Genomic DNA, 26,123 nt, shown 5'->3' on the forward strand with positions numbered 1-26,123 from the left:
CGAGAACTGGTATTCATGCAGCTATCGAAATGCTACATGGTCTTATAGCCCGGAAGTACTGCCAAGAGTCTCTGCATGGCAATGTCACGACGAGCTTAGCAACAGTACGACTGTGGAAGAGAGATCTATATCACATCCGATGCCGATGTTGCATGTGCGCTTTGGCTCATGTCAGCGTTCCAATGGGGCTAGTATGCCGCTACCTGGATTCGAGGCCTGTACAGTATACCTAATGCAGCAATCAGTCATCGAGTAGGTCAGTCTTGGCGGTGCCCACAATGCAGTCACTAGGGCTTCATCTGAACAACACGTTTCGGTGTTGAGGTCGTCCCTAACAAGGAGGCCATCATCCTCAGTCTCGTGACGACGTGTAGAAACCTTTTGTACATACACTTGGCAGCACTCTGCTTCGACTTGACGTGCAGCTCGTCAACGAGGCTCTTATTAGTCCGGTGCAGTCCGCCCAGATGCTCGATTTCTCTGTGACATTGGACGTACCGTCGCCTTGCATACAGTACCTCGAACCGGTTCCCTTCTTGCATAACATGTGCTTGCCGACATCCCCAGCAAATTGTTGGCTCGACGGACCATTGCTCGTGAGATCATGCGTATATCGTCAAGGTCCGGCTTTCGATGAAGTACATGACGCGGGCTGAACACGCGACGTATGCGGCTAAACCTTAGTGCTCGTTCGTACAGGCGGACCGAGCGCTGTAAGTGGTCGAGTGGGCCGAACTCATGCAGGGCCAATGTGGGCAGACGAGCTGTATAGATTGCCAGGATGCGCGTGCTCCTTGTTCCTGCGCCTGCGGTACTTGCATGGCCCAGAAAGAATGACTTCCTCCTTCCTGCTGCTTCCGTGGTCCGCCTCAAAATGTGTGAGGAATATGTCTAGCCTCACCAAGAGCTTATATATTCACAGCAGTTAATTCGTGCTACCACAACTAATCAAAAGCTCGCCCCGCCTTCAAACCAAACATATATTTATTGGCTACCAGTAATTGCATTCATTCAAAGTGGACGAGTTTGGCATAAGAGACATCTGTTTCATCTTGGGAAGATCTCTCAAGACCACGCTCCCAACCACCTCCGCTCATCATGGCATTGATCCGCAAGGACAACCGCTACACACTATCCGTCAAACCAGTCGACTACTCGCTCACAGAAGGCACGAATATACCGGCCCCTCTCGACACACCGCCACGGTCACCAGCTGGTAGTGCAAGACCGCCGACATCTGGAGGAGGCCCGCTCACATCCCACCCAGCAACACCAGAAGATATGCCTGGTGCCTACCCCATCACACCCAGTGCCACGAGGGACTTGGACGATCTGGCCAAGATCAACACATCCATGTTCACTGGCAGGGTAGAGAAGGCCGATAGTTTCCGCACCCCTTACTCGCCAGCCTCCGCCGTTCCAACAAACACAACCTCTTCCCCTGAGCAACCACAACGTCGCCCTTCTGGTGTCCGAAGGCTATTAAGCCTGAGTAGTCTACGGTCCTCCTTCAACAGCTCGAGAACATCTCTAAGTCTTCCACGACAACCATCGGATGCGCCCGCGCCCGCACCCGCGATCAACAATCTCAAGCGTCCCTCGACTGCCAGCATCATGTCACATGCCGAGTCCACGAACTATCAACCACGACCGGACTTGAGGAGGAAGAAGTCAAGTGGTTGGTTCAAGAGGAAGAGCGGGATGTTTATGCTCAATGACGACAATACACTCGCCGCTGTAGATGAGAGCACGTCGAGACCGGATACTCGAGATAGCAAGAGGCTGAAGGAGACCATCGAACCTGCGCCGCTTCTACCCGAGGTGGGTAGGCTCAAGGGTGGAAGAATAGGGAATGGAGAGATCGGCTGGGATGAAAACCTGTTTGGGAGGTAGGACCCTCGGTTACGAGTCTGGTGTTAATGACGACGTTATTGGTTGTACGAGTATGACGGTTGTTGGTATTGTATAATTCGTACGGTGGTAAGCGGTACCGTTGCTGCTCGCTTGTAAGAGAGACTTTGGTGTCGACAGGACAGGCGGTAAATGGGCCGTATACATTCGACAGTTGCGAGGAACGCGAGACGAGCTGTACAAGGACGAGTGGTGAGCTGTGCATAACATTACTATACCCCAAGAAGAAGGCGGGCGTTCATGCTTTTGGGACTGTACACAGATCAATGTGCATCGCTCTCAAGCCTCATGTGCCACTTCTCGCTGCACAGTACCACGACCTTTCTCCTCTGCTATGCTCTGATTTCTGACCGCCTCTTCGACGTCCTTGTCTTCGATATCCTTGGGTAATGTTCCGAGAGCACGTTCGCCGAACAAGAGATCAATTTCCTCAAGAGTCTTTTGGTTCGTCTCCTTGAAGAAGAAGAAGATCGTGGGGATGGTGACGATGATGTTCCAGGCGACGAACACCTGCCACTGATATTAGCAAAGTACTCGATCGTTTTACCGATAGAAGCAGAGACGCACGAAATAATACTTCCACGTGATGGAGCCTAGCGCAATCGGACTAACTTGTGCGAAGAAAGTGGAGACCAGCCAATTGCCAATACCGGTGGCGAACGCTGAACCTCGTCCACGGATTTGCATGGGCAGTACTTCACTCATATATAGCCAAGAGATAGGGCCGAAGGACAGCGAGAAGATCACCGAGACCAGAAAGATGAAAAAGACGCCGCCAATCGAAAGACCGTGTTTCGTACCATCTGGATTCTGCGAGTTGAGAGCAGCTTCGCATATCAGCGCGATGGTGATACCAGCTGCGCCGAACAGAAGTGGCTTCCGTCGTCCGACTTTGTCAAGGATGAAGAAGATGAAGATCGCGTTTGCGATTGGGCCGACGCAGTTGTAGATCCCGGCTACCAGGACATTTCGACCTCCTGTGATTCCAAGAGCATCGTACATGACCGTCTGATAGTAGCCAATTACATTGATACCAGTCAGTTGAGTGAATACTTGGATCAGTGTGGCCAGGCCTAGTCGTCTTCGCCATTGCGGTACTTTGAACATCACAAGCCAACCTGGTGCGGTGATGGCTTTCTCGGCTGCAATGGTGGCGCGAATCTCATTGTACTCTGTGTGGATCCAGTCTTCATTGCTGCCGTCGAAGTGCAATCTGCGCAGGATCTTTAGGCCGTCGTCGTCGCGATCACGTTCGATAAGCCCTACATCAGGTTAGCTTGTTGTTAAAGCTGCACTGCGTCTACTATATCACATACATCTTGGCGATTCTGGCAGCCAGACCAGACCAATGACCAGGAGGATCGCGGGCAAGACCTGGAATGCGAGTGGAAAGCGCCATTGCAAGGAGCTGGAGGCCGCTGCATGATGGCAGCCGAATCCGATCCAAGTACTAACAATGAAGCCGACTCCGATCATCTGCTGCGTTAGACCTACTATAAGACCTCTAATCCTAGGATGGGCACACTCGGCTTGATAGACAGGAATCGACATGGACCTAGGAGTAAAGTCAGATTTTACGGACTCACGCACGATACAACCCATCTTCTCGCTCACTCACATGAGGCCGATAGCCCAGCCGGAGACGATGCGTCCAACCAACATCATGGCCAGATTGTACGAAGCACACTGCAAGATACCTCCGACAGCAGCAATGACCGCACCAATCTGGATAGTCCTCTTGCGCCCGAGACGATCCATGGTGAAGCCGCCCATGAGCGAGCCAAAGACCGCACCACCAGAGAACGTAGAGTTGATAGCACCGATGATTGGACTCGTGTTGGTCGTGTTGAAGAAGGCCAGGAAATTGGGAGACGCGATTACGTCGGTCATCACTCCTGAATCGTACCCAAACAGGAACGACCTTCATATCATCAGTGACAATCATATCATGGTGAAGTCTCATATATACCCTGTAGCCGCGAACATGGCCAATAGGATGTTGTATATTTGTCCCATCTTGGCGTCAATCCCGGTAGTAGTACGTCTGGGTCGAGGCTGTCAATGTCAATATGCACCAGACGAGTCCAAGGCAACGCGTGTAAGCTTCCTATATACTCCCAGTGGCGCCGCTGTCGTACCTCGATATCTTAAAAGCTTTCAACGCCCGCTATGCACATATGCCAAGCGTCTGCAGACGGTCGGTCACGTTCATCGGCGTGACATGCCTGCCTTCGAGTATTTCCACCAATCATGTATTTCTGCATCCTACATGCAGATGCTTGCGGCCAGAAAGAGGAGAGCTAGTGCGGAGAACACAGTCTGTGCCATGGGGAGTGCATGGCTTGCAGACGGGATGCAGGGTGGTGGCGATCTTGCTGAAGCTTTCTTGCATGATCGGCTCCACCGGGTAAATGAAGTCCTGGAGATGACAGCATCTTGCTGATGTTCAGATGGCAATCGCGCTCGTACAGCAGTATCACAGTTCATGAATGAATGGGAAGTGACTACCTGGTGTACCGCTTGCTGACGGAGCGCTCTACTGGCATCGGAGGTGGGTGGCAGCGAAGGTGGGTGTTGGAGGCAAAAGCCGCGGAATGAGGTCAAGATGCAGTTTCGAGGATGTGAAGTCCGAGCTTTTCAGAACGCCACATCCTTAATTCGCACATTCGACGCCACGATTCCACGACGACCATCCTTTCCACTGATTCACATGATTCTCTATTCCTATGCTTCTGAAGGTCTCTCCCATCATCTAAGCTTCGGAGTCCCCACGTACTGGACTCCGTCAGATCAGAAGGCATGGAAGCGTAGGTAAAGTCAACGACAATCATCTCGCCTGACTGTATCAGATCGTCTGACGGTAGGCACATTCCGAATTGCTTCGCCTATACTACTATGATGAAATGCCCTTGGAAAAATCTGACACCTCTAAAATATGGGAATCGAACGCTTCTACCCTCGAATGCAGGCTGCTGGCTTCGTTCATCAAGATGAAGTGATAGGTCAGCCAGGAGACAGCGTTCATACTCATGCGATTCTAGATGGCCCGGCCTTTGCGTATTTCGTTCATCATCGCCTGAAGACGAGCAAGAATAGAGGATCGAACAATTGCCAAAGCATATGCTCTGATGTTCCGTATACGGACCTCGCTACCGAGTCCTTACGTTGGCTGGGGCTCCTTGAGAATCATGGTCTTGAAGTGTATGTAGACTAAGGAGACATGCGTCAAGCTTGACTGATAGAATCCAGACATGCTGTATATTTTGACGGAGCTCTACCTCCGGCGAAGAGGCCAACAAGAATGAGACGGCTCAAGCAGAATGCCGAGCAGCTGGGGAACTACAAGTCGCGCCATGAGAGCGGCCTGCCACCCCAACGTGGGCCAGCAATCAGTCCTCAGCCTACCATGCAGCACCATGCACTTCCTGAGCCACCGTTCATCGTACCAGTAGTCCGCGAGGCACTGTTGCAGAGTGAATACCAGGATCGCATCCTCGTCGTTCCAGGAGAAGCCGATAACTTCTGCGTAGCAGCAGCTCGCCAGCTGAACAGGGACAATGAGAGCAATAAGATTACCATTCTCACAAACGATTCCGACTTGGCCGTATTTGAGTCTGGCGCACGAACACGTATAGCTATGTTACACAGCTTGGCAATCACGGAGAACAACACTCTAATCACTTCCAGCTACTGGCCGGCGAAGATAGCCAAGAGTATAAAGCAACCCGATCTTTTACAAATGGCATATCAATTGCAGCAAGACACTCATGTCAGTGTTGCAAGAGTGCAAGCACGAATCGAGCATAATGGCTCGGCAACAGGTCGCGCCTATCAAGATTTCACAGACCAATATAGCGTGGAATCTGAACAGGTGATGCTGGAGAAGCTGCAGAAGGATGCAAAGTATCGTCTGCCGCTATTGGGACTTGACGCACGACTAGCCGAACTGATATGCCAGTCTCGAGACCAAGTCAACACATCAAGCCAGCTCGAAGTCTACCTACCATTCCTGATTGACGAACCGAGCCGGGCATCTGCATGGCATATCGGCACTCGTCCGCGCGACGCGGCGTACACCCTCGTGCTAGGTCACCACAAACGTCAGAAGAACAGTGTCCTAGAATACAAACGAGCCGGTGACAACATTGCTGCCCGCAAGATCTCCTGTCTCGACACTGCGGACCTACCATCAGAGTGTAGTGCACTTCATGCTTCTCTCGAGCATACTCTCGAGGACGAACGCATGCTGTCTTCTTTGCAAGAGCGGTGGCGGTATGCGGTAGTGCAGACGTTACTTTGGAATCTGGTTGAGCTCGACCAGCCCATGCCGGAACCGGACGATCTCCTGAATGTGGTGCTCGGGCGTGCAGAGACTGCATGGTCACAGGTTCGACTTACAGCGCAATATCAAGCGTGCTACTACTCTCTTCGATTGCTTCGTCAGGCGCTACGATACGTGAAGTGCGTTGGCGACCTTACAGACATCATCGACGATGAGCACCAGAGTGCCGAACGTCTGCTAGAGTTGCTGGACACCTTGCCTGGTATAGCAGATTTTATTATATCTTCGCATGTATCAGACGGGACTACCGAGTCAACGACACTCTGGCTTGAGCTTCTCAGCGCATGCGTTGCTGAGATAGGTGCTCAGGGCGACAGGCCTGTCGAATCATCTCGCCCGAGCAAGAAGCGGAAGACGAAGAAGTCGAAGACTGTCGCAGAGTCTCGACCTCAAGCACGGACTATTGTACCGCGCTCAAGCAATACCTTCGCCATGCTCGACATTTGACTGGTGAAGTTTCATATGCTAAGCAATGCGCAACTCGCGCTTGAGATGTAGACAATGGTTGTAAGACTGAGCTACAGTAATTACCTTCCTAAGCTCACCTCCACAGCGAACTGTGCAAACAGAGTGCCAAAGCTCTACCAGATCCACACTATCGCCACGCAGTACCTGCGAAGTCCCAACTTTTTCCTCCAGGACGCCAAAAGGTAACCTCTACTACTTGAACGCCGGTAGTAAACGACATGACATGACATACCATGCTTCCCTCCCATCCCATCCCATCGCGTACGCTGCAGTACGCTCGCCACTATGCAAAGAAAAAACACCATAAGAAACACGACAGAGCCACGGCAGACTCGTCATCCTCCCACCGTACGAGCGTCACTTATAATATAACACAACACCCCCTCCCCTCTTTCCGATCCCCGCTCAGCAGACTCTGCCGTGTGGCGGCCTCAAACACATCATCCACCCCTTCGCCCGTAAGGGACGAGCATTCGAGGTACTTCTTCGCGCCTATCCGGCGGCGAACCTCCTCGCCTTCGTCATAGGTCAGGAATTTCTCGCTGCGTTTCCGCATTTCTTCCTGGGCGGCTGGGTCGTCGCGGAGGTCTTTTTTGAGGCCGACGAGGATTATGGGGACGTTGGGGCAGCGTTCTAGGACTTCGGGGTGCCTGAGATATCTATCAGTACAGTCTATATGGTCGTCTTGGATGTGATAATACCATTTCGTTGTGATGTTCTGCAGCGAATCTGTGCTGGAGACGGAGAAGGCGATGAGGATGACGTGGGCTTGGGAGTAGGCTAGTGGTCGTAGGCGTTCGTAGTCTTCTTGGCCGGCTGTATCCCATAGGGCTAGTTGAACTGATTTGCCATCGACTCGGCAGTCGGTCACGTAGTTCTCGAAGACTGTGGGTACGTATCGCTATGCGTGAGGTCAGCAATAGGGCCTAGTTTAGTCGAGCATGGTAGAGCCATGTTCGTACTGTTGGGAAGTAGCCTAATGTGAAGACTGATAGTAGACTGGTCTTGCCGCATGCGCCGTCGCCGATAATCACGAGTTTCCTGTAGACAGCTTATCAGACATCTTGCCAATAGTGTTCCAGGTATTTATCCTCTCCATACCGTCGCATCACTTGCTGATCTTGCTGTGCCATGTTTGCAATGCTCTGATCGGACCTGCCGACGTCGTTCCTTCCTCAGGTGTATGTAAAGTGGTTTCAGGTCAGACGACACCTCCTCCTTGTCTGCGCTTCACAGCAGCTCTTCCAAACACAATCTCGAGTGGGAGTTTGTGGATGATAGTTGGCAGTAGCACCTTCGGCTTTCGGAAAGTCGTGCAGAATGGATGATGTGTCTGTCGTCTGAGCTCCGAAGTCGATAGGTAATTGGACGGTCGTGACCGTAGAGGAGCAGACGGCAAGAGCGATGGGTTGACAATGGTTGACAATGGCAAGAAGGGTCACGTTCGCTGAGTTCCCGTGGTTGTAATGCTCAATGTTTCAGGATACGGGTTCGGAGGGCAGCCCGAGGTGTGCCGCGATGCGTACGCAATGCGCAGCTGAATGTCCAATGGGGCAGTATTCTTTCTGGCCGGAGCTTGATGACCGGTTTGGCATGAACTACAGCTTCGTTCGTAGCAGAGATACTGGTCGCTCGGGATTGATGGTGATTGCAAGATACCTGATCGCCGTAAGCTTGCTAGGTTGAAGGAGCAGGCAAGTGGGTAGATGCAATCAATGTTGGGCGAATGAATCCCAGAATCTTGTTCCCTTCATGCAGGTTTCATGCATGACATCCTGAGGCAACAGGTGTGGCGCAGCTTTTGACCGCCAAGGCCGAATCGGAGCGGAGCAAGACCGTCCATGTGTGTCGAGCAGCTCACGTCGTAGCGTTGTAGCACACATTCGAACCACCCAACGACCGCCCAAGACACATCGCAACGCATGTCACGCCAGATTATCTTTCCACCGAGCACGTCATTGGGAGGTCTGACGGCGCGGAGGGCGCAGAACGGGCACGACAGGCACGATATACCCATACAGACACTTCGATAGGCAAGCGGGGCCTTCAAACCGCCAAACGGAGACTCAACCACGCGCAGCCGCCGCAGCTCCGCAACCGCTTCACTTTCCATACACCAGTCGGTCTAGCTAGTCTAATAAGTGAACACCACACCATCATGGCTACGAACGCGAAAGTGGCGCCCCCGCTGCCTGCCAACGGAGTCATATCCGCACCTCCCAAAGGTCTTCCTGGCGGCAATCGTAAGAAGCAAAAGCGGCGAGCCAAGCAAGCAGCAAAGATCACCCCTCAGCCGGTGGGCAATGGGACTCCGCAGCCCGCCGAACAAGACTACGAGGAGGATCCTCTACGATATGGCGATGACGACGACGACTACGACTACTCCGATGCGGAGGGAGAGGACGAGCAATACGCTGACCAATACCCTCCACCTCACTCACACGACAATCACCACCATCATCATCACCACCACCACCACGACCATGGCTTCGACATGCCACCGCCTCCTGTCGCCAAACGTAGTCGCAAGAAGAAGAAAGGCAGTGTAGGCCACGGCGCATATGATCCAAGCATGCTACCACCACTTCCGAACCCTCCTCATCCTCACCCACACCCGCCGTCGAGGGCACTCAGCTCCATGCACAGGAACACGCACCATCACGATGACATCTGGAACACGAGCACAGCACAAGAGCGACAGAACATCAAGGAGTTCTGGCTGAGCTTGAGTGAAGAGGAGCGTAAATCATTGCTGAAGATTGAGAAAGAAGCGGTATTGCGTAAGATGAAGCAGCAGCAAAAGCACTCTTGCTCATGCACGGTATGCGGTAGGAAGCGGACGGCGATTGAGGAAGAGTTGGAAGTGCTCTACGAAGGCTACTATGAGGAGCTCGAGCAGTATGCACACCACGACCATCCCCCACTACCTTCGGTGGACGGCCTTATACCGGATCCTCTGCAGCACCATCGGCCGCATCCGCTTGCTGCACCACCGCCGCGACCGCAGCATAGGACAAGTGCTTTGCATGAACATCTGGACGAAGACGGCTATAGCGACGAGGAGGATGATGATGAAGAGGGAGAAGAGTATTCAGACGAAGACGAAGAAGGCTATTCCGATGAGGATGTGATGCCGGAGCCACCGCGAGCAGGGGTGCCTGACTTTTTCAACTTCGGCCAGAATCTCACTGTCAAAGGTATCCTCACACCTTGGCTTGAAAAGTTGCAGCAAGGGCTAAAGGGTAAAGCAGACAATCTACTGACCGTGGCCGACGACCTGCTGAAGAACGATGGCCGCAAATTCATCGAGATGATGGAGCAACTGGCTGAGCGACGCATGCAGCGGGAGAGTGAAGCAGAATACGCAGCTGCGAATCCCAGTCATCCTGGCGGCTATCCTCCAGATCCTGGCTACAGTCATGAAGATCCTCTAGCGGCGAATGAGGAATTCGACGATGACGAGGCCTCGTATGACAGCCAAGAAGATTACGACGACGATATGGATGATGAGTCCGAGACTGTGAGTCCTTGTGATTGGCAGCTGCCGGATATGCTACTGACATTGTTGAAGGGCGGCCTGACAGAAGAACAACGAATGCAAGAAGGTCGGCGGATGTTCCAGATCTTTGCTGCACGGATGTTCGAGCAACGAGTACTTAATGCGTATCGAGAAAAGGTGAGTGCAGAACGTCAAGCGAAGTTGTTGGAGGAGCTGGAAGGTGAAGATCAGGCTCGTGCGAACAAGGAGGCCAAGAAAGCTCGGGATGCGCAAAAGAAGAAGGAGAAAAAGAAGAAGCAGCAGCAAGTCAAGGCGGAGGAGAAGGCTCGGAAAGATGCAGAGAAGGCTGAGGAGGAGGCAAGGTTGCGGGAGGCGGAGGAGAGGAAATTAGAGGAGCAGAGGCGGCGGAAGGACGAGCAGCGGAGGAAGAAAGATGAGGAAAAGCGAAAGCAGGATGAGGAGCGGGCGCGGAAAGATGCTGAGAAGGCTCGCCGATTACAGGAGGACCAGCAACGTCGTGAAGATGCCGAGCGGAAGGCTCGCGAGCAGCGCGCGGCGGAGAAGGCGAAGAAAGACGAGCAGCGAAAGCGCGAAAGGGAAGAGCGCGAGGCTCGTGAGAAGGAAGGCCGAGATCGCAAAGCGTTTGAGGAGAAGGACAGAAAGGAGCGCGAAGCCAAGGCTCGAGCCGACGAGGAGGTCAAGAAACGAGAGAAGACCGCTCAACAAGCAGCGCAGCCGCCATCACAAGCACCGCAGATCACGAAACAACCTTCGCAGATCGGTATGGTTGCAATACCAAGCGTGCACCAAAAGCAAACTCCTTCAGGCGTTTCCTCGCCACACCCGCAAATTGCGGCTCCCGCGATTCCCAAAGCACCGACTCCTGCCAAGCAACGACAAGCATCCCAACAAGGCTCGCTTGCCTCATCACCAAAGCAAGCACCTTCGCAGGTATCAAGTGCTCCTAGCAAGTCATCTTCTCCAGGCAGTATACCCGAGCCTCAGCATCAGCGTGGACAGCAGGGCCCGATCGGGCAGCCAAGGACCATCATGCAAAAGCCAAGCAACCAGCACATGGGTCCACATCATCCTATGCAGACAATGTCGCCTTTACACCAGCACCCCATTCAAGGCCCGCCGGGCATGCCACAGCATCACCAAGGTGGATTCGGTGCCATGGCACCGATGGGATTCCCAGGCTTTCAAGGTCAACAGCCGCCTATGATGCACGGTAACATGGGCCATCGTGGGCCTGTGCCAATGTACCAGCAGCAGCACGGCCCTCCCATGGGCGTACCAAACCGTATGCCATTCAGTCCTAACATGAACGGCATGCCCGGCCCACCTGGCATGATGCAACCTCCAGGCCGCGGTATGGGCTTCCCATTCGATGGACCAGGACCGCAATCAGGCTTCATGCCAAATCATCCACCGAGTCACACGTCACCAATGGACCACCCGCAAATGCAGCAGCAACCGCCTAATGCCGAGCCACCACGAGCAGAGCTACCAGGCCACTCCCGCCAACCATCAGCCAGCGAGAAAGAGCGCTTCGAATCCGCCGCAAACCAGCCGATTGCACGACCCGCCCCTATCCAGCGGCCAAGTAGTGTCAAGCCGCTAGCCGACGAACGCAAGGGCTCTAACAGCGACCTCGACGATCTGTCCAAGCACCTCGGCAGCTCTGCACTCCTAGCCGACGACGACGAACCCCTCCCCACCGTAGCAGACAACCGCCGCCATTCCGGCATGCAGAGTGTAGGCCGCAACGCACCCCCCGTTGGCCTCGGCGCCCTAGGCGGTTTCGGCGGCGCACCACAAAGCGGCTTCGGTGGCGGTCCAGGCAGTAATTGGAACACGCCGAGCTTACAACACTTTGGCCCCGGCTCCGCTGGTCTCGGTCCCACGCAGCAATGGGGCGCCATTCCACCGCCGGGCATGAGCGGCTGGGCACAGAACCAGTCTGCTTTCGCCGCAAACGGGGCTTTTGGCTCGATGGGCAGTGGAATGCAGCCGCATCGGCCGACGGGGACGAGTTTGAACCGACCGTTGACCATCCGGCTGGCGGTTTGTCAGGCTTGTAGGCAGCTTTCTTCTGTTGGTGAGGGCGGGGATGGCTTTCATCCGCTTGAGGTCTTGCTGAGGCAGATTGAGGGGAATCGTCCGCTGTTGGATTCGCCGCCTACGTTGAGGGAAATCGAGGAGATTTGTGAGACGGAGGGGGATTCGCAGAATGGGGGTGGGGAACTGCATGTTCGGAGATCGGGTTCTGACTCTATACCCAATGGCAATGGTAACAGGGGTTTTGCTGTGAAATGGGAGCCCGATGCCGGAACGCCTGCGGACGCTTCGAGGGGGCCGCAGGGACTGGGCGAGATTGGGAGTCCTATGCCTGCGAAGCTTTCGCCTGCTTTTGGCGCGCCGGGTATGGGGAGGCAGCCTCAGCAGCAGGCTTTCCAGAGTCTGGGTGCTGTTGGGTCGTCGGGCTTCTAGGAGAGGTTTGGACGGTTTGCCAATGGTCTTGGTCATGCGAGGGGTCGATCGGGGGATAGTGGGAGTGGGGTGTTGAGGAAGTGAGATGGGTGATGGGATGGTTGGCCAATCGCTGGTGCGGTGTTGTTTGCTGGCTCTGTGCTCTCGCTTCGCCCTTGTTTTTTTTTAAGGGTGGTGCTAGCAGGATGAGTTGAGTTGTGGTGTGTACCTAGTGCCTGCGTGTCATTGATAGCACTTGGGAATTTGCACGCATGCTTGATATGCATGGTTAGGGATGATGTGATATCTTGACTTTTTTCACTTGTCTTGTGTCACAATTTGGTCCAGGATGGCTTATACTATCCTGCTTGCCTTACAGTAAGAACGTATGCATGATTATTGGGTCAACACTTTCGAGCTTGCTTTGAGCAATGGTGTACGCTAGCATGGCTATGCCGAGTCACTCCCAAAGAGGAACCTCTCTGGAAGCTCGATGGCAGCCTCCTTGCCACATAGACAGACGTGAGAAGATGCGTCGTCAATAGGTTACCGGGACTATGCACGTCAGCGCCTCGGACGTGAGTCAAGGCTACAATTACTGGTCGGAAGCGGCAGTGGCTTGCATGTTACAGCATGTAGCATGCAGGAGTCAGTTGCAGTCTGTTTTAGACTGGTGGGTCGAGCTTTTCCTTCCCAAACATTCTACTTTGTGACGCATCGTTTTCCATCACATCGAAAGAGGGATGGCAGAACATCGAAGAGACCTACGAAGGGGTATCTACGGACGAATATACAGAACGAGGGGTCGTATGGACAGGAAGTGGGATGGGAGCCACTGTATCGACGTCAAGGTTAGGGATCGCTTAAACTCAGGCAGAAACGCAGACAATTTTGGCAGGTAGGCACGCGATGAGGAGAAGGCGGTCAAAGTTAGAGTAGAACGCTAAAGGGGGGTCCGAGCGCAAAGCGGGCCAAAACTTTTGATTCTCATCTCGTGCTTCAACTTTCTGCCCCCCTCCCTTTGACAAACAACCACCAACATCCATACCAGCGACGAAGCACCCTACCAACACACATACACCGCATACAATCACATACCACCTTCGTCGTCACAATGCCTCAGGCGATCGCTCAGCTCTAAACTCACCGCTGGAGGTTCTACCTTTGTGGTGGTCCTCCAGTCCGGTCTTTGCTGAACGAGATTTCAAACTATACGAACGACGATATACGATTCCTTGCTCTAGACAGCAACATTGTAGCCTGCAACAAGCATCCATCCTCGGAGACTTGCAATACACTGGCATTTGGGCTCTGAAAAGACCCCTCGACGAAGAACCGGCCTGATCACTTACCTGGTCTGGCTATTACTAGTTACACCGATACTGCGAGTTGCCTGAAGGCGACAGTGCGCGAAAGTAAAATCCTAGATCATTGCCAAAGTCCAACACCACGAGGGCGACCTCCTCAACCCGTCCTATAATCGACAACGACCTCATACCCCCAACCAGACCATCGTAGTCCACAATGGCAACCACGAATATGAAAACGAGTCCTGCTGTAGCAAACCAAGCACAGGGACATGCCTACAAGAAACCCTCCAGCAACCGCGAAACTGCAGCGGGAAGCAACGAAGCAGGTGCAGACGACAGCGATGTCAGTGACGATGAAAATATGAATGACGAGACGAATGAGGCGGATGTTTTTGCCCTGTCAAATGCTCGCATTTCAGAGCAGCACTTGGCAGGGCTTGACGATGACATGTTTACGAGCGATGCAGTGGCTGGTGCATCAGTCTCTGGCGAAGATGACGATGACGATGATTACACAGGAGTCGCAGACGTGAGCGACGATGAAGAAGATGTAGGAGAAGACAATGAAGACGTAGTAAGGCGTGCGGCAGAGCGTGATCTTATCGCCGAGTTCGACCGCGCTGAGCAGCGGCGCGACACTGCTGAGATGGCTGCAGAAATGGATTCCATGTTCCTCGAGACCAACCAGCAGGATGCTCTCGCGCGAGAATTAGGTCTCACGAGCGACAGTGCCGGACCCACTGAATTCAACTATGATGTGGATATGAACGACGACCCCTTCGTCGGCCTAGATCTTGGTGACAGCCTCTATCGGGATATGTACGACGATGCTGAAAGAGCGTTGGGCATCTGGGACCAGGCTAGTACTCCACTAGCGCGACATAACAGTGAAGAGTCCACCGAGACGAAGAAGCGCGTAAGATTTGCTGAACCACAAGAAACTTTCTCCAGGAGTTCAAGCATGAGTTCGGTGGACGAGGACCAGGATCCGAATGAGATCTTCCCAGACCTGTTTGATGTACAGGATGATCCTGCTTTGAGGCAGCAATTTGGACTTGATGTCGACATCGACGCTCAGTTCTCCTTCGACTTCGATGACTCAGGCTCCGTCTATGATTTTGACGGAGACGAGGAGAGGTTGGCGCTTGTAGTCGATGACGAAGAGAGTGACTCGGACGATATGTCTAGTAGTAGCGGCTCTGACAACGAATGTAGGTATTGTTCCAGCACTTGTACTATTAGATCCTGCTGACGTGACTAGCCGATAACGAGGGCGACACGACGGATGAAGAAAATGAAGAAGAGACGGCTGCACGTGAGGAGCTTGTGCGCAAGAGAAGACTTTCTGCAGCTCGCAATGCTGCACCCAGCACGCCGACGCCGGCGAAACGTGCTGTCGGCGTGAGTGCACGATCCACTGGCTCCCCAGCCACGCCGAGAACAGGTGGTGGCAAAGGTCCGAGGATTGGAAAGTTCGTCATCGACAAGACCAAGGCTGTCATGTCTGCGGACCCGACAGGCAAGTTCATGACGGTCCGGCCACCATCTAGGCCCAGTGAGCAGGACAAGGACTTCTGGAAACGACACCAAAACGCGACTGCCGCCAGCACCCGCGCTAGTACGCCGCGGTCCGGAATGCAGCATAGACGCACATCAAGCAAGCACGATGCACCTCTACGCCCTTTCACCGCACAGTCCACTCTTGGGACGATGTTCAACGGCAACCTGGACATCTTGCAGAACAACAGCACTCCCGACATCCACAGTGACTTTACTCCTGCATTCATTCCGCGACCGCACAGCTCATACGCAGGCACCCTCCACGCTAGCAGCGACGAAGAAGAGGAAGAAGACGTCGACATGAGCGAGTTCATTGACCTAGACGAATATGGTTCCGACTCTGACAACGAGGAACCACAATCCGCTACCTCTGTCACGTCACCCCAGTCGGACCTCACATCCTCCTTCTCCAACCTCGACACCCGCCGCAGCGAAAACAACCTCCTCGACCACCTCGATCAATCCCGGGGCCTCGTCGGCTCCTTCCGCCGAAATCAGAATTTCACCAAACATGTCAGCTCGTTGGCTTCTCATCCGGCTAAGCGCGCTTCGACTATGGAGACGAATGCTCTCCTCAAGGGTCGTAGGAGCGCGGCGAATATCCCCATCACGCCACTCCGGAAGAAGCGCGTGAGTCAGGATCTTAGTATGACTGGTTCGGGGGTGAAGAAGAATATCAGTAGTCCGCTTTCTGGACGACGGCCGCGGAGTAGAGGCGGTTCGATCTCGGCTGGTATGCAGCAGACTCTTGGGCCGTCTTTGATGTAGTATTCGAGGTACGGGTACTGAGGGTTGCTCGTGCTCAGCCCAGGACTGTAAGCTTTTTCAGGCATGAATTCGATTTGTTTACGGGAAAGTGCTTTTCTTGCTTTTGGTTGCTGGTATATATTAGCGCGGCGCTGGAGGCGTTCTTTGCTTTGACCAGATTGTTGGAAGCGTGGTCGTGGTGATTTGACCGGTGGTGTGTTACTTCTTTGATGATACCCAGACATTGCGAAAAGTTGTTGTTTCGTGCTTTGGAGGGAAGAAGGTAGAAGAGGGTGATTTCCAGCTATCAGGTGCACGATACGGTAGACCAGGAGAGAAGTATCGAGGGTGTATCATGTTCAAACCTCGGATTCGCACCATCATATGTGTGATCGATTGATGATCGTGTGGATGCTAGTGTCCCGGAAGCGTGTCCTTGCAAGCTTCGAAAGATAGTCTCACACAGTATTTGACATTGCGGAAGTGTGTTGAAGATCATTGACGCCACGATCATGTAAGTCTACAACAGCAGCGGAATGCATGGCTGGAAGAGCGGTGGATTCGCTGCATGTGGTTTTTGGCTCCACATAGAACTATGCTGTATTCGAGCTCTGGAGGAGTAAGACACTCTTCCGTATCGCTTGGTCACTGCTTCTCGAGGGATGTCGAGCAGCGTGGTCTGGCAGGGACGCAAGCAAAAGGGCGCGTAGAGGCCCCGAATTCCGGAAGCGCAGACATTGGTGCCGAGCCTTGTAGAACATGCAGCCTCTCACTCAAGACCGACGCAAAGGTCAGCGAAGCTGGAGCTGGACATGAATGAGGTCGAGAAGAGCAGAGGTGCAAGCTTCCGAGGTAAGATGTCGTGGCTCGTGAGGACTATCATCTAGCGTGCTTGTTGTCGGTGCCAATGAGGATCGTGAAGCACATCTGCTGAGATTGCCTTTAGGCGCTGTGCGAGAAGCACGTGCGTGCTGCCTTGCAGGGATTGTGAAGCTGAGGTGCGAGATCGTTGGAGTGGCTCGTGAGGTCTATCAATTAGCGCTGCCATTATCGAGGCCAATGAAGATTGTACGGCGAGATCAACGTGGCTTTCTGATATGGCAGGCCAATCAGCATCGTGAAGCGCATGCTTTCGTCAAGAGAAGCTGGGGCGACTGAGGTCATTGAGACTGATGCTGTGGATTAGGATCCGAAGGTATACAGGATCAATTTGGAAGAATTCGTCGTAATCATGTATACATGCCGTCCCTCCAACTCCGTGCTCAAACCACAATATGCAATACCACACAGCCGAAGACCCCAGCTTAGCTCCTCTTCACGCAATATCAAAACTCGTCCCACAGCCACAACTACTCTTCGCACCAGGTATACCCGTCACCTTGAACTGACTCCCAATAAGCTCCATAGTATAATCAATACTGCTTCCCTTCAGCAGTTCCAGACTCGGCTCATCCATCACAATCTTCGCCTTATAGTCTCCAGTTTTGCGTGCGACCTCTTCATTCTCAAACACCGTATCTTCCGCTGGATCAATGTCCTTTGCGTTGATGAGACTCATGAGGTATTGGAAGCCGTGGCATCCTCCTGATTCCACACTGACACGTAATGCCAACTCTGGATTACTGTCTGTTTCTGATATTGTTTGTAGGCGGTGCGCAGCTCGAGGTGTGATGGTGATGTTCATGTCGTTGCCGTCATCGTCCTTTCGGGGATTGGTTATGGCTCGAGCAGCGCTTCGTGGTGTTGATGACAAGTGTCGTCTCGGATCATAGCTTACTGCGGCTGATCTGCTCGATACATGTGATGGTTTAGCCGTACGGGTTGATCTCGTCTGCCATAACGGCGCAAGAAAGTCCAGAAAGAGTGGCACAGGCGTATGTAAATTTCGATTTCTTGATATCATGGAGGTGTGGCGACTCAGAATGGTCGCAGGTCTACTGGTCAGGCTCCCGCAACACTTCGATAGGTAGAAAGTGGCCATTTTGTGTTGGAATAGTTCGTTACTTACCAGAAGATGATGCTTTGAGGTGGAGTGAGCGCATTAGTAATGGCGCCTCTGGTAGAGGTCACGTGACTATCCCCACAGGGTCCATCGAGTCCGCCATGCATACATAGTGAATCCACGGGGTTGCTGATGGCTGGTCTGCACACTGTTGTCATTACACTTTACATACTTGTTCATACGCTAAAGCTGTTCGCAAGCAAGCATGAAATATGAACACCACACAACGCCATTTTCCAGACCATATCCAAAGGCCGACCAATCTCAATATCCACATAAGGAGTGCCTCGCCGTCCACGATCCCATACCTTCACAGCAAAAACGCCGTGACCTCCACGCAATGCAGTATACAGGGACTATCTCCTTAGATGATGCCAGCCACACCAGCGAACCAGCTGAAGCTCAGCACAGTCAGCACAACCATGCCCAGCATGAAGCCCATAGTCTGCCTTTCCATCACAGAATTGGCGGAGTTACATGTCGTACAGACATACTCCGACCAAGCCACGGACGGCTGTGAAGTATACATGCCGAAGACGAATTGGCTATAAGGCGCCAAATAGCCGGCTGGCGCGGTCGCTGTGACTTCCTTCGCGGCATCGTGAATAATGAGAGTATAGCTGCCAGTCAAGAGTGTGGTTGCTGCGGTCTGCTGGAAATTTCCAGTATCCCATGTGAGTACTTGTGTCGCATTGGTGATGGACTGGTTCATTGCAATGGTATACATTGCATTGTTCAAGGTGCAAGTCGCTAGAATGTCCACGGCAGATGGAGTAACGGATAGTGATGTATAGTTCCATGCGAAAGTCACCTGGTCATTGATCCTGTAGTATGTTGTCGAGATCGGCGCGGGAGTCACCATTTGCACGCCACCAGGCGGTAATCTGGGATCGAATCCGGTCACGCTGGCCTTCGTGCTCTTGCCTGAACCACCACTTGTAGCTGTCGCACTCCCGCTCTGCTTGCCTGATCCGGTCTGTGTGCCTGTAGCCGTTGCGCCACTCTTACTGCTCCCTGTTTGCGTCCCTGATGATCCACTGTCCGAACCAGTCGTCGAGGCATCGGTCGAGCTTTCGGTAGTGGCAGTGTTGCCTTGTTGTGAGGAGAACGACAGATTAAAGGATGACTTGGATGTTGCGTCTTGTCTAGGGAGCAACTGTGCAAGTTCTCGCCTCACGACCTCTAATGGCTGCCATGCTGATGATACGGAGGCGAGCAGACAAAGTGGAGCGAGTATTGCTGTTGGTCGCATCGTGAATATGTTACTGGATTGATAGCGTGGCCAAGAGCGCACTCTGCGCCTCTCGTTGTCGTAAGTTGCGTCGTTGAATCTGGTGGGCTAGAGTACGCGTCCTCCTAAACTGATCGATATATTATTCTTCGCAGAGTCCAGAAGGTGTGAACTTGGCGGCCGGATTAAGCGATTGTAATCAAGCGATGGGAAGGTGCGGATGTCTCAAAGAAGTGAATGTGCTCAGGTGCGTAGAAGTTGCGTTGCAGAGAACTCCGTTGTGTGGTGAGAGAGAGCATCCAAATCTTACCCTCGAAGCAAACATACACTATACTCGATTGAGCGAAAGCGCAGGGATCTTTCATGCAGCCCGGAACGCGGGCAACGCACGGTGCTAAAAATATGGTTGTGGCGAAAGTATGCTCTCGTATAACCACCTATTTGATGTGATACAAGAAATAGTGTAGGCCGTCCACTCAAGGTCCATACCACGACTCTGGCATCAATACGGAGTCAGGCCTATGCGCGAGGACAAATGCGAGTCTGAGACCGACTACAAAACGACCATTGCCAGAGGACCAGGAATATGCTTTTCAGCAATGATACGATCCAAGTTCATCGTTGCTCTTCTATACACAACAACTGTTCTACGCCTGCGGATGCTCGTCAATCCACTCTGTATTACCAGACAGCCCGGAAAAAGGATACTGGAACACTTTCGCAGGCTTACTGTACGGCTCGTATTGCGCCGCTGTCATCTCTATCGTAATGTTGCTAGCCAATTGTCGGCCAGTGAGATTGAAGCCAGGCCCGTAGTCTTCGTACTCTGCCATTTTAGTATCTGGCAACAGTCAGTATCACCAAATCGGCTCAAGATATCGCTGCCAACATACTGAGATTGACCCTTGGATCTGTTGCACTCCACTGGATATACCCACTCGGCCGGATACTATCGTCTAAGTAGTCATTGGCGAAGATCGAGCGATGCTGCGCGTTCCACGGTCTTCCAAGCGCACACTGATGTGTGATGTTCAAGGTGCTGTTCGCCTTCGCGACATGGCTGTTGTGGATGTAGACACCGTACTTGTTCTCGAATGTGGTATTCGAGCCCTTCCAAGCTGTGATGCCGCCGCCACAGCCACGTAGCTGGACTTGGGACTGGTCGACCCATAAAGTGCCGAAGCCATAGAAGAAGTCGGTCTGGCCACCAATGATGCAGCCATACATGTATGCGTTGCCTAGTTTTCCGACGTAGACCTGGTGCAATATCAGTATATACACTGCCATCTGATTGCACTATGACTGACTGTATCCTGATAGCTCTGAAGTTGCGTATAGTAGAATCCGGCATTGGCATAGCTCACACTCAACGCCAGACTAGGTCCAGCAGAATATGGCAGGTAAGCGTTGATGAAGTTGAGATTATATGCCCTAAAGTCAGCATTGCCGAATGGTGTTCCTGGCGGGACAGGATTGCCACTTGGTCCAGATCCAGTCGCTGAAGCATTGAAGTCTGGCGCAATGGTCAACGTGCTTGTGTATGCGTTGTCGTAAGTGCCAGTCGTCGCTGTCCCAGTAGCATTGTGCCAGATTATGTTGACAGTGTTCTGTGACGCATCGTTGGGAGCATGAGTCTGGCCGAGAAGCGTCAGTGGTCCTTGTCGAGTGACATTGACCTGTTCGGTGTAGTTGCCAGGCAGGATGAGAATTGTGGCAGGAGTTGTTGTATTGCCTAGGCTACGTACGGCGGCCTGTACGCTGGTGAAGTTCTGGCCTGGGCCGACGAGTAGGGTGCCGGCAGGACAACCCTTCAATGGATCATGGGTCGGCTCGTGGCAATGTCCTCTACCATAGGCTGCTGCTTGCCCTGCACATAGCAGAATCAAACCGAAGACTGCAGTCTTGATGGCCGACATGGTCGAAAATTTAGATGAGTGGGGGAAACCGGAGACAGCCAAGAGACTGGGTGAGACGTGGAGGTGCTGACCTACTTGTAGTATTCTTGCCAGACCCTACGGAACGATTCATTCTGCCAGGGAGCAGGAAAGTCATCGAACATCTCGACAGACTAGCGAGGTTTCAGTACTGATCTTGAAATGCGGAGAGTGACCCCAGTGGAGGTAGAGACTGTCTTGCGGAGCCTCGTCTGCGAGTGATTTCCACCAATGAGAGAGCCGTTTGCTCTCGTTACATGTACAGAGATTATGTTGTAAAGAACGTCTTTGCGCTCTGCTGGAGCGCCTGCGCTCAGTCGTGATTGTATGCCGAGTTGGGTATATCATGTCCACAATCTATCGCCTTTCCCGCAGAAGTCTAAAAGCCACAACGCTCGCTCATGCGCTAACAATGCCAAAAACAACTTCCGCAGATCCATACAATGCTTGAATACGCTTCTCTAGCCCTTAAACATGTTCTTGGAGAATCGTACGCTCTTCATGAGGCCTTTGCTCAGAGCACTGCTTGAGCTTCTCGATCCATAGCCGTCCGAGGTCGAAGACTCGTCCACGGGAGAAGAGACGTATGTCGGATAATTCTTCCGCGCGCTGGGCAATGTCTCGTGAGGGTGTAGAGTGAGGTAGAGATGTAGACGCTCATTCATCTCACGATGTCTTTGACCCCGGTCGCTTCCAGTGCTAGCGGAGCTACTATGTCTTGACAACGAGCTCAGTGTGCTCAAGCTTCCGCTGCGACCATGCCCAGTCGCCAGGAAATCCGAAGCCATGGGCGATGATGGCGAGGTTCCAGCTTGTGGGCTACCGAAGAGTCGATGTGTTGAGCTGCTGGTTGACGTCTCGTTGTCGTTGCACCAAGGACAGTGTTCGTTTCGTGTCTCCCATCCTGCGATTCGTAGCTTTTCCGGGCAGTTGGCTAGATTTTTGGTGGGCTCGCATTGTTTCTGTAATTCGACCCATCTGTGATTGCAGGGTTGCGTAGAGACGTTGAGGCCTGCGACGCACATGTCGGAATCGTGAACCCAACGTTTTGTAGAACTCCGGTGATGGCCAAGGGGAGCAGATTGCAGCTATCGATGTGTACCTTCTGGCAAGGCCGTCCTCCTAGGCTTGATACAACGTATTTGTGGTGGCGGTGATGCGCAGAAGTCGGAAGACGTGGTCACAAGGCGCTTCCGATTCGCCACGAGAACATCAGGGTCAGTAGTGGTCAGTAACAAGGTCCGTATCATCCACAAGCTGCAATGTAAGCGTAGGAATCACACCATCAAGGGACGGGGACGCTCAATAAGCACCCTTATCAAGAATCTCGTCATGGCTATTCAAGAGACACAGACACGTTGTCATGCACCTCATTTCACACTCGTACTACCGTCCATCATAAGCGACCCAAGCATCTGCCGAAACCGAGCATGCCCGCGGTTCGAAAGGCACCTGTCAGATCTCAAGAACGGTCTCGATATCGTGCAAGGATTCTGGATTTTTGCCAGAAGGCTACGACCGTTTGCCGGTTGAATGGCGTCGGCTAGCGCACACTGCCGTACGTGCCGATGGTTAGCGGCTCCTCTGTCCGCGGTGCCGGGATCTAGCCTCTTGTCGTCCATGTGGGATAGATTGGGGAAGATGTCGGTCAGTTTTGGACCTCTTTGGCGTGATCTTCTTGCTTGAATCTCGACAACATCGGTATTATCGCCATCGCACGGAGTAATGTCAAGTGCGAGAGGCAACACACTTCGCTGTGATTGGTCTCCTTATCGCTTGTGTAACATCAGTGTGACTCGCACCAAACCTTCGGTACTGCACGCCCCAAACCCACCAACGGGGGAGGCGAGCCGCAAGTTTCAGACCAAAAATCCTTCCCTTCTTCTGGAAACTCCAACGTTCGCGGGTGAGACAACATCGTCACGATTCAGCACACCGTCAGTGCAACGTTCATGGAGTGTCTCTCCAAGGAATCGAACACGTGGGCGTCAGGGCTTCATTGTTTCGTCTGAACTTACGCGCAGACGAGAAAGACGGTGAAGCCTTACGTACACAAGCGATGAATTCGAAGTAGGTTCTTGATATACAGAGGCTGGCTCAGCAAACAACTATGAGCCAAGCGAAGCAACGCGTCAACTTTTTTGCGCTACCACCTCCCCATGGGCTAGAACGCAGCAAGGCCATGCAAGAGCACACGCTCGTAAACTTTACCTACCAGACCGCTCCCTGGTTCGCTGTCTTCTCTCTTTCTCCTTCTTCTCGTCGTAGATCAGAAACTCATGCAGCGCGCTACCGCCAGGCACCATAGGCAACACGGGTACCTTCTGGTCAACCACAACCTCAAGGAAGGCAGGACCCTCGCCAGAGCCCTCGATCAGCCATTGCAGATCCTCTTTCAGATTTGCGAGCTTGATCGTGCGGCGAGCGGGTACACGCATAGCCTCTGCTAGCTTGACAAAGTCTGGATTACGCTGGTGTGTATGCGAGAATCGATCCTGGTAGAAGAGGGACTGCCATTGCGTAACCATCCCCTGCTCTTCATTGTTGAGCACAATCACCTTCACGCCGATGTTGAACTCTGCGGCTGTGCTGAGCTCAGTCTGTGTCATGAGGAAGGACGCATCACCATCGATGTCAATGACGAGTTTCTCTGGCATTGCTACCTTGGCACCGATAGATGCGGGAAGTCCGTATCCCATGGTTCCGAGACCGCCAGAGGTAATCATGGTGCGAGGTGCGCGCCATCTGAAGTGTTGCGCAGTCCACATTTGATGTTGGCCTACGCCTGTCGCAATCACGGTCTCGTTCTTGCGGTGCGCGGTCATGTCTGAGAGAGTCGCGATGACAGTCTGAGGTTTGATGACACCATCTGGCCCATCTTCCTTCTCGTAAGCCCAGGGAAAGCGCTCCTTCCAGGCATTGATCTGGTCAAACCACTCTTGTCGTTGCGCCGGAGTCACTGACTCAACATGCGGTAGCATCAGAGCAAGGTTTGCGGTCAAATCACCCTCCACAGCTTCGGTAGCTTGCACAACCTTGTTGATATTCTTAGGCAGGATATCGAAGTGAACGATGCCTCCACGGCCTTCCTCGGCCGCCTTTCGGGCTTGCGGGGCGAATCTTGCTACGGATCCAGTGATACGATCGTCGAACCTTGCACCGAGAGCCAAGATCAAGTCAGCCTCTTGCATGGCCATGTTCGCAAATGCAGAGCCGTGCATGCCCAGCATATGGAGCGCCTTTGGGTCAAGCTCGTCAAATCCTCCCAAGCCTTGCAGAGTAGTGGTCACGGGGATTTGAGCCTTGTCTGACAGCTCCTTGAGATACTTTGGTCCGTCCGGATGTCCAAGCACACCTTGGCCGGCATAGATGACAGGCTTCTTGGCGATATTAATCAAGTTTGCAGACTTCCTGATGCTATCATCCAGCTGCTTAGATGCAAATTCTCGCGCAGCGACAGTGGCAGCGGATGGATGCGAGGGAAGAGTAGACGCCTTAGGAATAGGCCTGTTAAGAGTTGCTGCAGTGACGTCTTTTGGTAGATCCACGAGAACTGGACCTGGCCTGCCCGAAGTTGCGATCTCGAACGCCTCGTTAATCCTGCGGGGAAGTTCTGCGACGTTCTTAACCATCACGTTCCACTTCGTACATGCTCTTGAGATGCCAATGATATCGGCCTCTTGAAACGCATCAGAGCCAATGGCCGATGTCACAACCTGGCCAGAGAATACAACCATGGGTGTGCCGTCCATGAGGGCATCTTGCATTGGGGTGATCACGTTCGTCGCTCCAGGTCCAGAAGTCACAACAACGACACCAGGCTTGCCAGAAGCGCGAGCATAACCTTCTGCCATATGTCCTGCACCCTGTTCATGTCGCGGGAGAATGAAGTCGAAGTGCTTGCTGTTGTAGATAGCGTCAAATACCGGCAGGATGGCACCGCCAGGGTAGCCGACTATGAAGATGTTAGTCGCGTGACCTGCGAAGAACCAAGCAGGACAACTTGTACTCACAGACATGCTTGACGCCTTGCCTCAGCATCATCTCGTGAAATATTTGCCCACCCGTCATGCCGACAAAACTGTGATCCATATCCGGCTGCTGGAACGGTCGCAGGGGCTGCACATCCCTCATTCTGTTCTCATCGCGATTGAATGCCGGACTGGGCACAGCTCGTTGCGGTGCCGTCGCTGGCGCCACAGCTGCTGATCGGGGCGCAGTATCTGATACATTTCGCCTGCTCGACTGCTGCTGTGTTTGTGCTTGCGTACTTCTTCTGTACGGAGACACGGCGGCGGGTGCGGGTGTGGTGGAAAATCGTCGAGCTCGCGGTAGGCACTGGAGAGCCTTTCTCGCTGGTTGTGCGTGCATCATTGCTGCAAATGCTTATCTTCGCAGTGCCAATGAATCAAGGGGCGATAGTCGTAGGTGAGAGAGAGTGTCAATGGCGAACAAGAGGAGTCAGAACGAAGTTGGTCCAGACCTGACTCACTACATGATTTGGCCTCGTCTCGCCGAACTTCTTTCTACCTCGCCGTTCCTGCAATTCCAGCTTCCTTCCCCGCAATTTCTCGCCACCATTTAGGCTAGCGCCATTACATTCACTCTGCGACCTCTGCGACACCGGAGCATCGTGACTTCCTCTTG

At 53.1% G+C, this 26,123-nt stretch overlaps 11 protein-coding genes across 11 annotated transcripts; 4 read left to right on the forward strand and 7 right to left on the reverse strand.

Moving 5' to 3' along the window:
• Window positions 1–1,098: 1,098 nt before the first annotated feature.
• On the forward strand, window positions 1,099–2,107 carry LTS14_009690 (uncharacterized protein; the record flags this gene model as incomplete). Its single annotated transcript, XM_064842371.1, has 2 exons — window positions 1,099–1,889; window positions 2,032–2,107. 2 exons carry the CDS (start codon window positions 1,099–1,101, stop codon window positions 2,105–2,107), a joined length of 867 nt encoding a protein of 288 aa, XP_064689999.1.
• Window positions 2,108–2,190: 83 nt separating this feature from the next.
• LTS14_009691 (uncharacterized protein) lies at window positions 2,191–3,927 on the reverse strand (the record flags this gene model as incomplete). Its single annotated transcript, XM_064842372.1, has 5 exons — window positions 2,191–2,421; window positions 2,479–3,173; window positions 3,228–3,466; window positions 3,530–3,832; window positions 3,881–3,927. 5 exons carry the CDS (start codon window positions 3,925–3,927, stop codon window positions 2,191–2,193), a joined length of 1,515 nt encoding a protein of 504 aa, XP_064690000.1.
• Window positions 3,928–5,212: 1,285 nt separating this feature from the next.
• LTS14_009692 (uncharacterized protein) lies at window positions 5,213–6,700 on the forward strand (the record flags this gene model as incomplete). Its single annotated transcript, XM_064842373.1, has 1 exon — window positions 5,213–6,700. One exon carries the CDS (start codon window positions 5,213–5,215, stop codon window positions 6,698–6,700), a length of 1,488 nt encoding a protein of 495 aa, XP_064690001.1.
• A 382-nt stretch (window positions 6,701–7,082) lies between these two features.
• RHO2 (Rho GTPase) lies at window positions 7,083–7,854 on the reverse strand (the record flags this gene model as incomplete). The annotated part of the gene is made up of 3 exons (XM_064842374.1): window positions 7,083–7,622; window positions 7,684–7,762; window positions 7,823–7,854. 3 exons carry the CDS (start codon window positions 7,852–7,854, stop codon window positions 7,083–7,085), a joined length of 651 nt encoding a protein of 216 aa, XP_064690002.1.
• A 1,025-nt stretch (window positions 7,855–8,879) lies between these two features.
• NST1 (Stress response protein nst1) lies at window positions 8,880–12,713 on the forward strand (the record flags this gene model as incomplete). The annotated part of the gene is made up of 2 exons (XM_064842375.1): window positions 8,880–10,241; window positions 10,293–12,713. 2 exons carry the CDS (start codon window positions 8,880–8,882, stop codon window positions 12,711–12,713), a joined length of 3,783 nt encoding a protein of 1,260 aa, XP_064690003.1.
• A 1,503-nt stretch (window positions 12,714–14,216) lies between these two features.
• On the forward strand, window positions 14,217–16,330 carry LTS14_009695 (uncharacterized protein; the record flags this gene model as incomplete). Its single annotated transcript, XM_064842376.1, has 2 exons — window positions 14,217–15,213; window positions 15,264–16,330. 2 exons carry the CDS (start codon window positions 14,217–14,219, stop codon window positions 16,328–16,330), a joined length of 2,064 nt encoding a protein of 687 aa, XP_064690004.1.
• Window positions 16,331–17,624: 1,294 nt separating this feature from the next.
• Window positions 17,625–18,147, reverse strand: ISA2 ([4Fe-4S] proteins maturation; the record flags this gene model as incomplete). Its single annotated transcript, XM_064842377.1, has 2 exons — window positions 17,625–18,096; window positions 18,128–18,147. 2 exons carry the CDS (start codon window positions 18,145–18,147, stop codon window positions 17,625–17,627), a joined length of 492 nt encoding a protein of 163 aa, XP_064690005.1.
• Window positions 18,148–18,675: 528 nt separating this feature from the next.
• Window positions 18,676–19,563, reverse strand: LTS14_009697 (uncharacterized protein; the record flags this gene model as incomplete). Its single annotated transcript, XM_064842378.1, has 1 exon — window positions 18,676–19,563. The coding sequence occupies one exon, from the start codon at window positions 19,561–19,563 to the stop codon at window positions 18,676–18,678; it is 888 nt and encodes a 295-aa protein (XP_064690006.1).
• A 626-nt stretch (window positions 19,564–20,189) lies between these two features.
• On the reverse strand, window positions 20,190–21,458 carry LTS14_009698 (uncharacterized protein; the record flags this gene model as incomplete). Its single annotated transcript, XM_064842379.1, has 3 exons — window positions 20,190–20,383; window positions 20,436–20,799; window positions 20,850–21,458. The coding sequence occupies 3 exons, from the start codon at window positions 21,456–21,458 to the stop codon at window positions 20,190–20,192; spliced, it is 1,167 nt and encodes a 388-aa protein (XP_064690007.1).
• A 479-nt stretch (window positions 21,459–21,937) lies between these two features.
• LTS14_009699 (uncharacterized protein) lies at window positions 21,938–22,501 on the reverse strand (the record flags this gene model as incomplete). The annotated part of the gene is made up of 1 exon (XM_064842380.1): window positions 21,938–22,501. One exon carries the CDS (start codon window positions 22,499–22,501, stop codon window positions 21,938–21,940), a length of 564 nt encoding a protein of 187 aa, XP_064690008.1.
• A 1,182-nt stretch (window positions 22,502–23,683) lies between these two features.
• Window positions 23,684–25,847, reverse strand: ILV2 (Acetolactate synthase, mitochondrial; the record flags this gene model as incomplete). Its single annotated transcript, XM_064842381.1, has 2 exons — window positions 23,684–25,431; window positions 25,490–25,847. The coding sequence occupies 2 exons, from the start codon at window positions 25,845–25,847 to the stop codon at window positions 23,684–23,686; spliced, it is 2,106 nt and encodes a 701-aa protein (XP_064690009.1).
• Between the last annotated feature and the right edge of the window lie 276 nt (window positions 25,848–26,123).

This window comes from Recurvomyces mirabilis (genome assembly GCF_035927965.1).
Source record: "Recurvomyces mirabilis strain CCFEE 5264 chromosome Unknown scaffold_33, whole genome shotgun sequence".
In the NCBI taxonomy this organism is placed as follows: Eukaryota; Fungi; Ascomycota; class Dothideomycetes; order Mycosphaerellales; family Teratosphaeriaceae; genus Recurvomyces; species Recurvomyces mirabilis.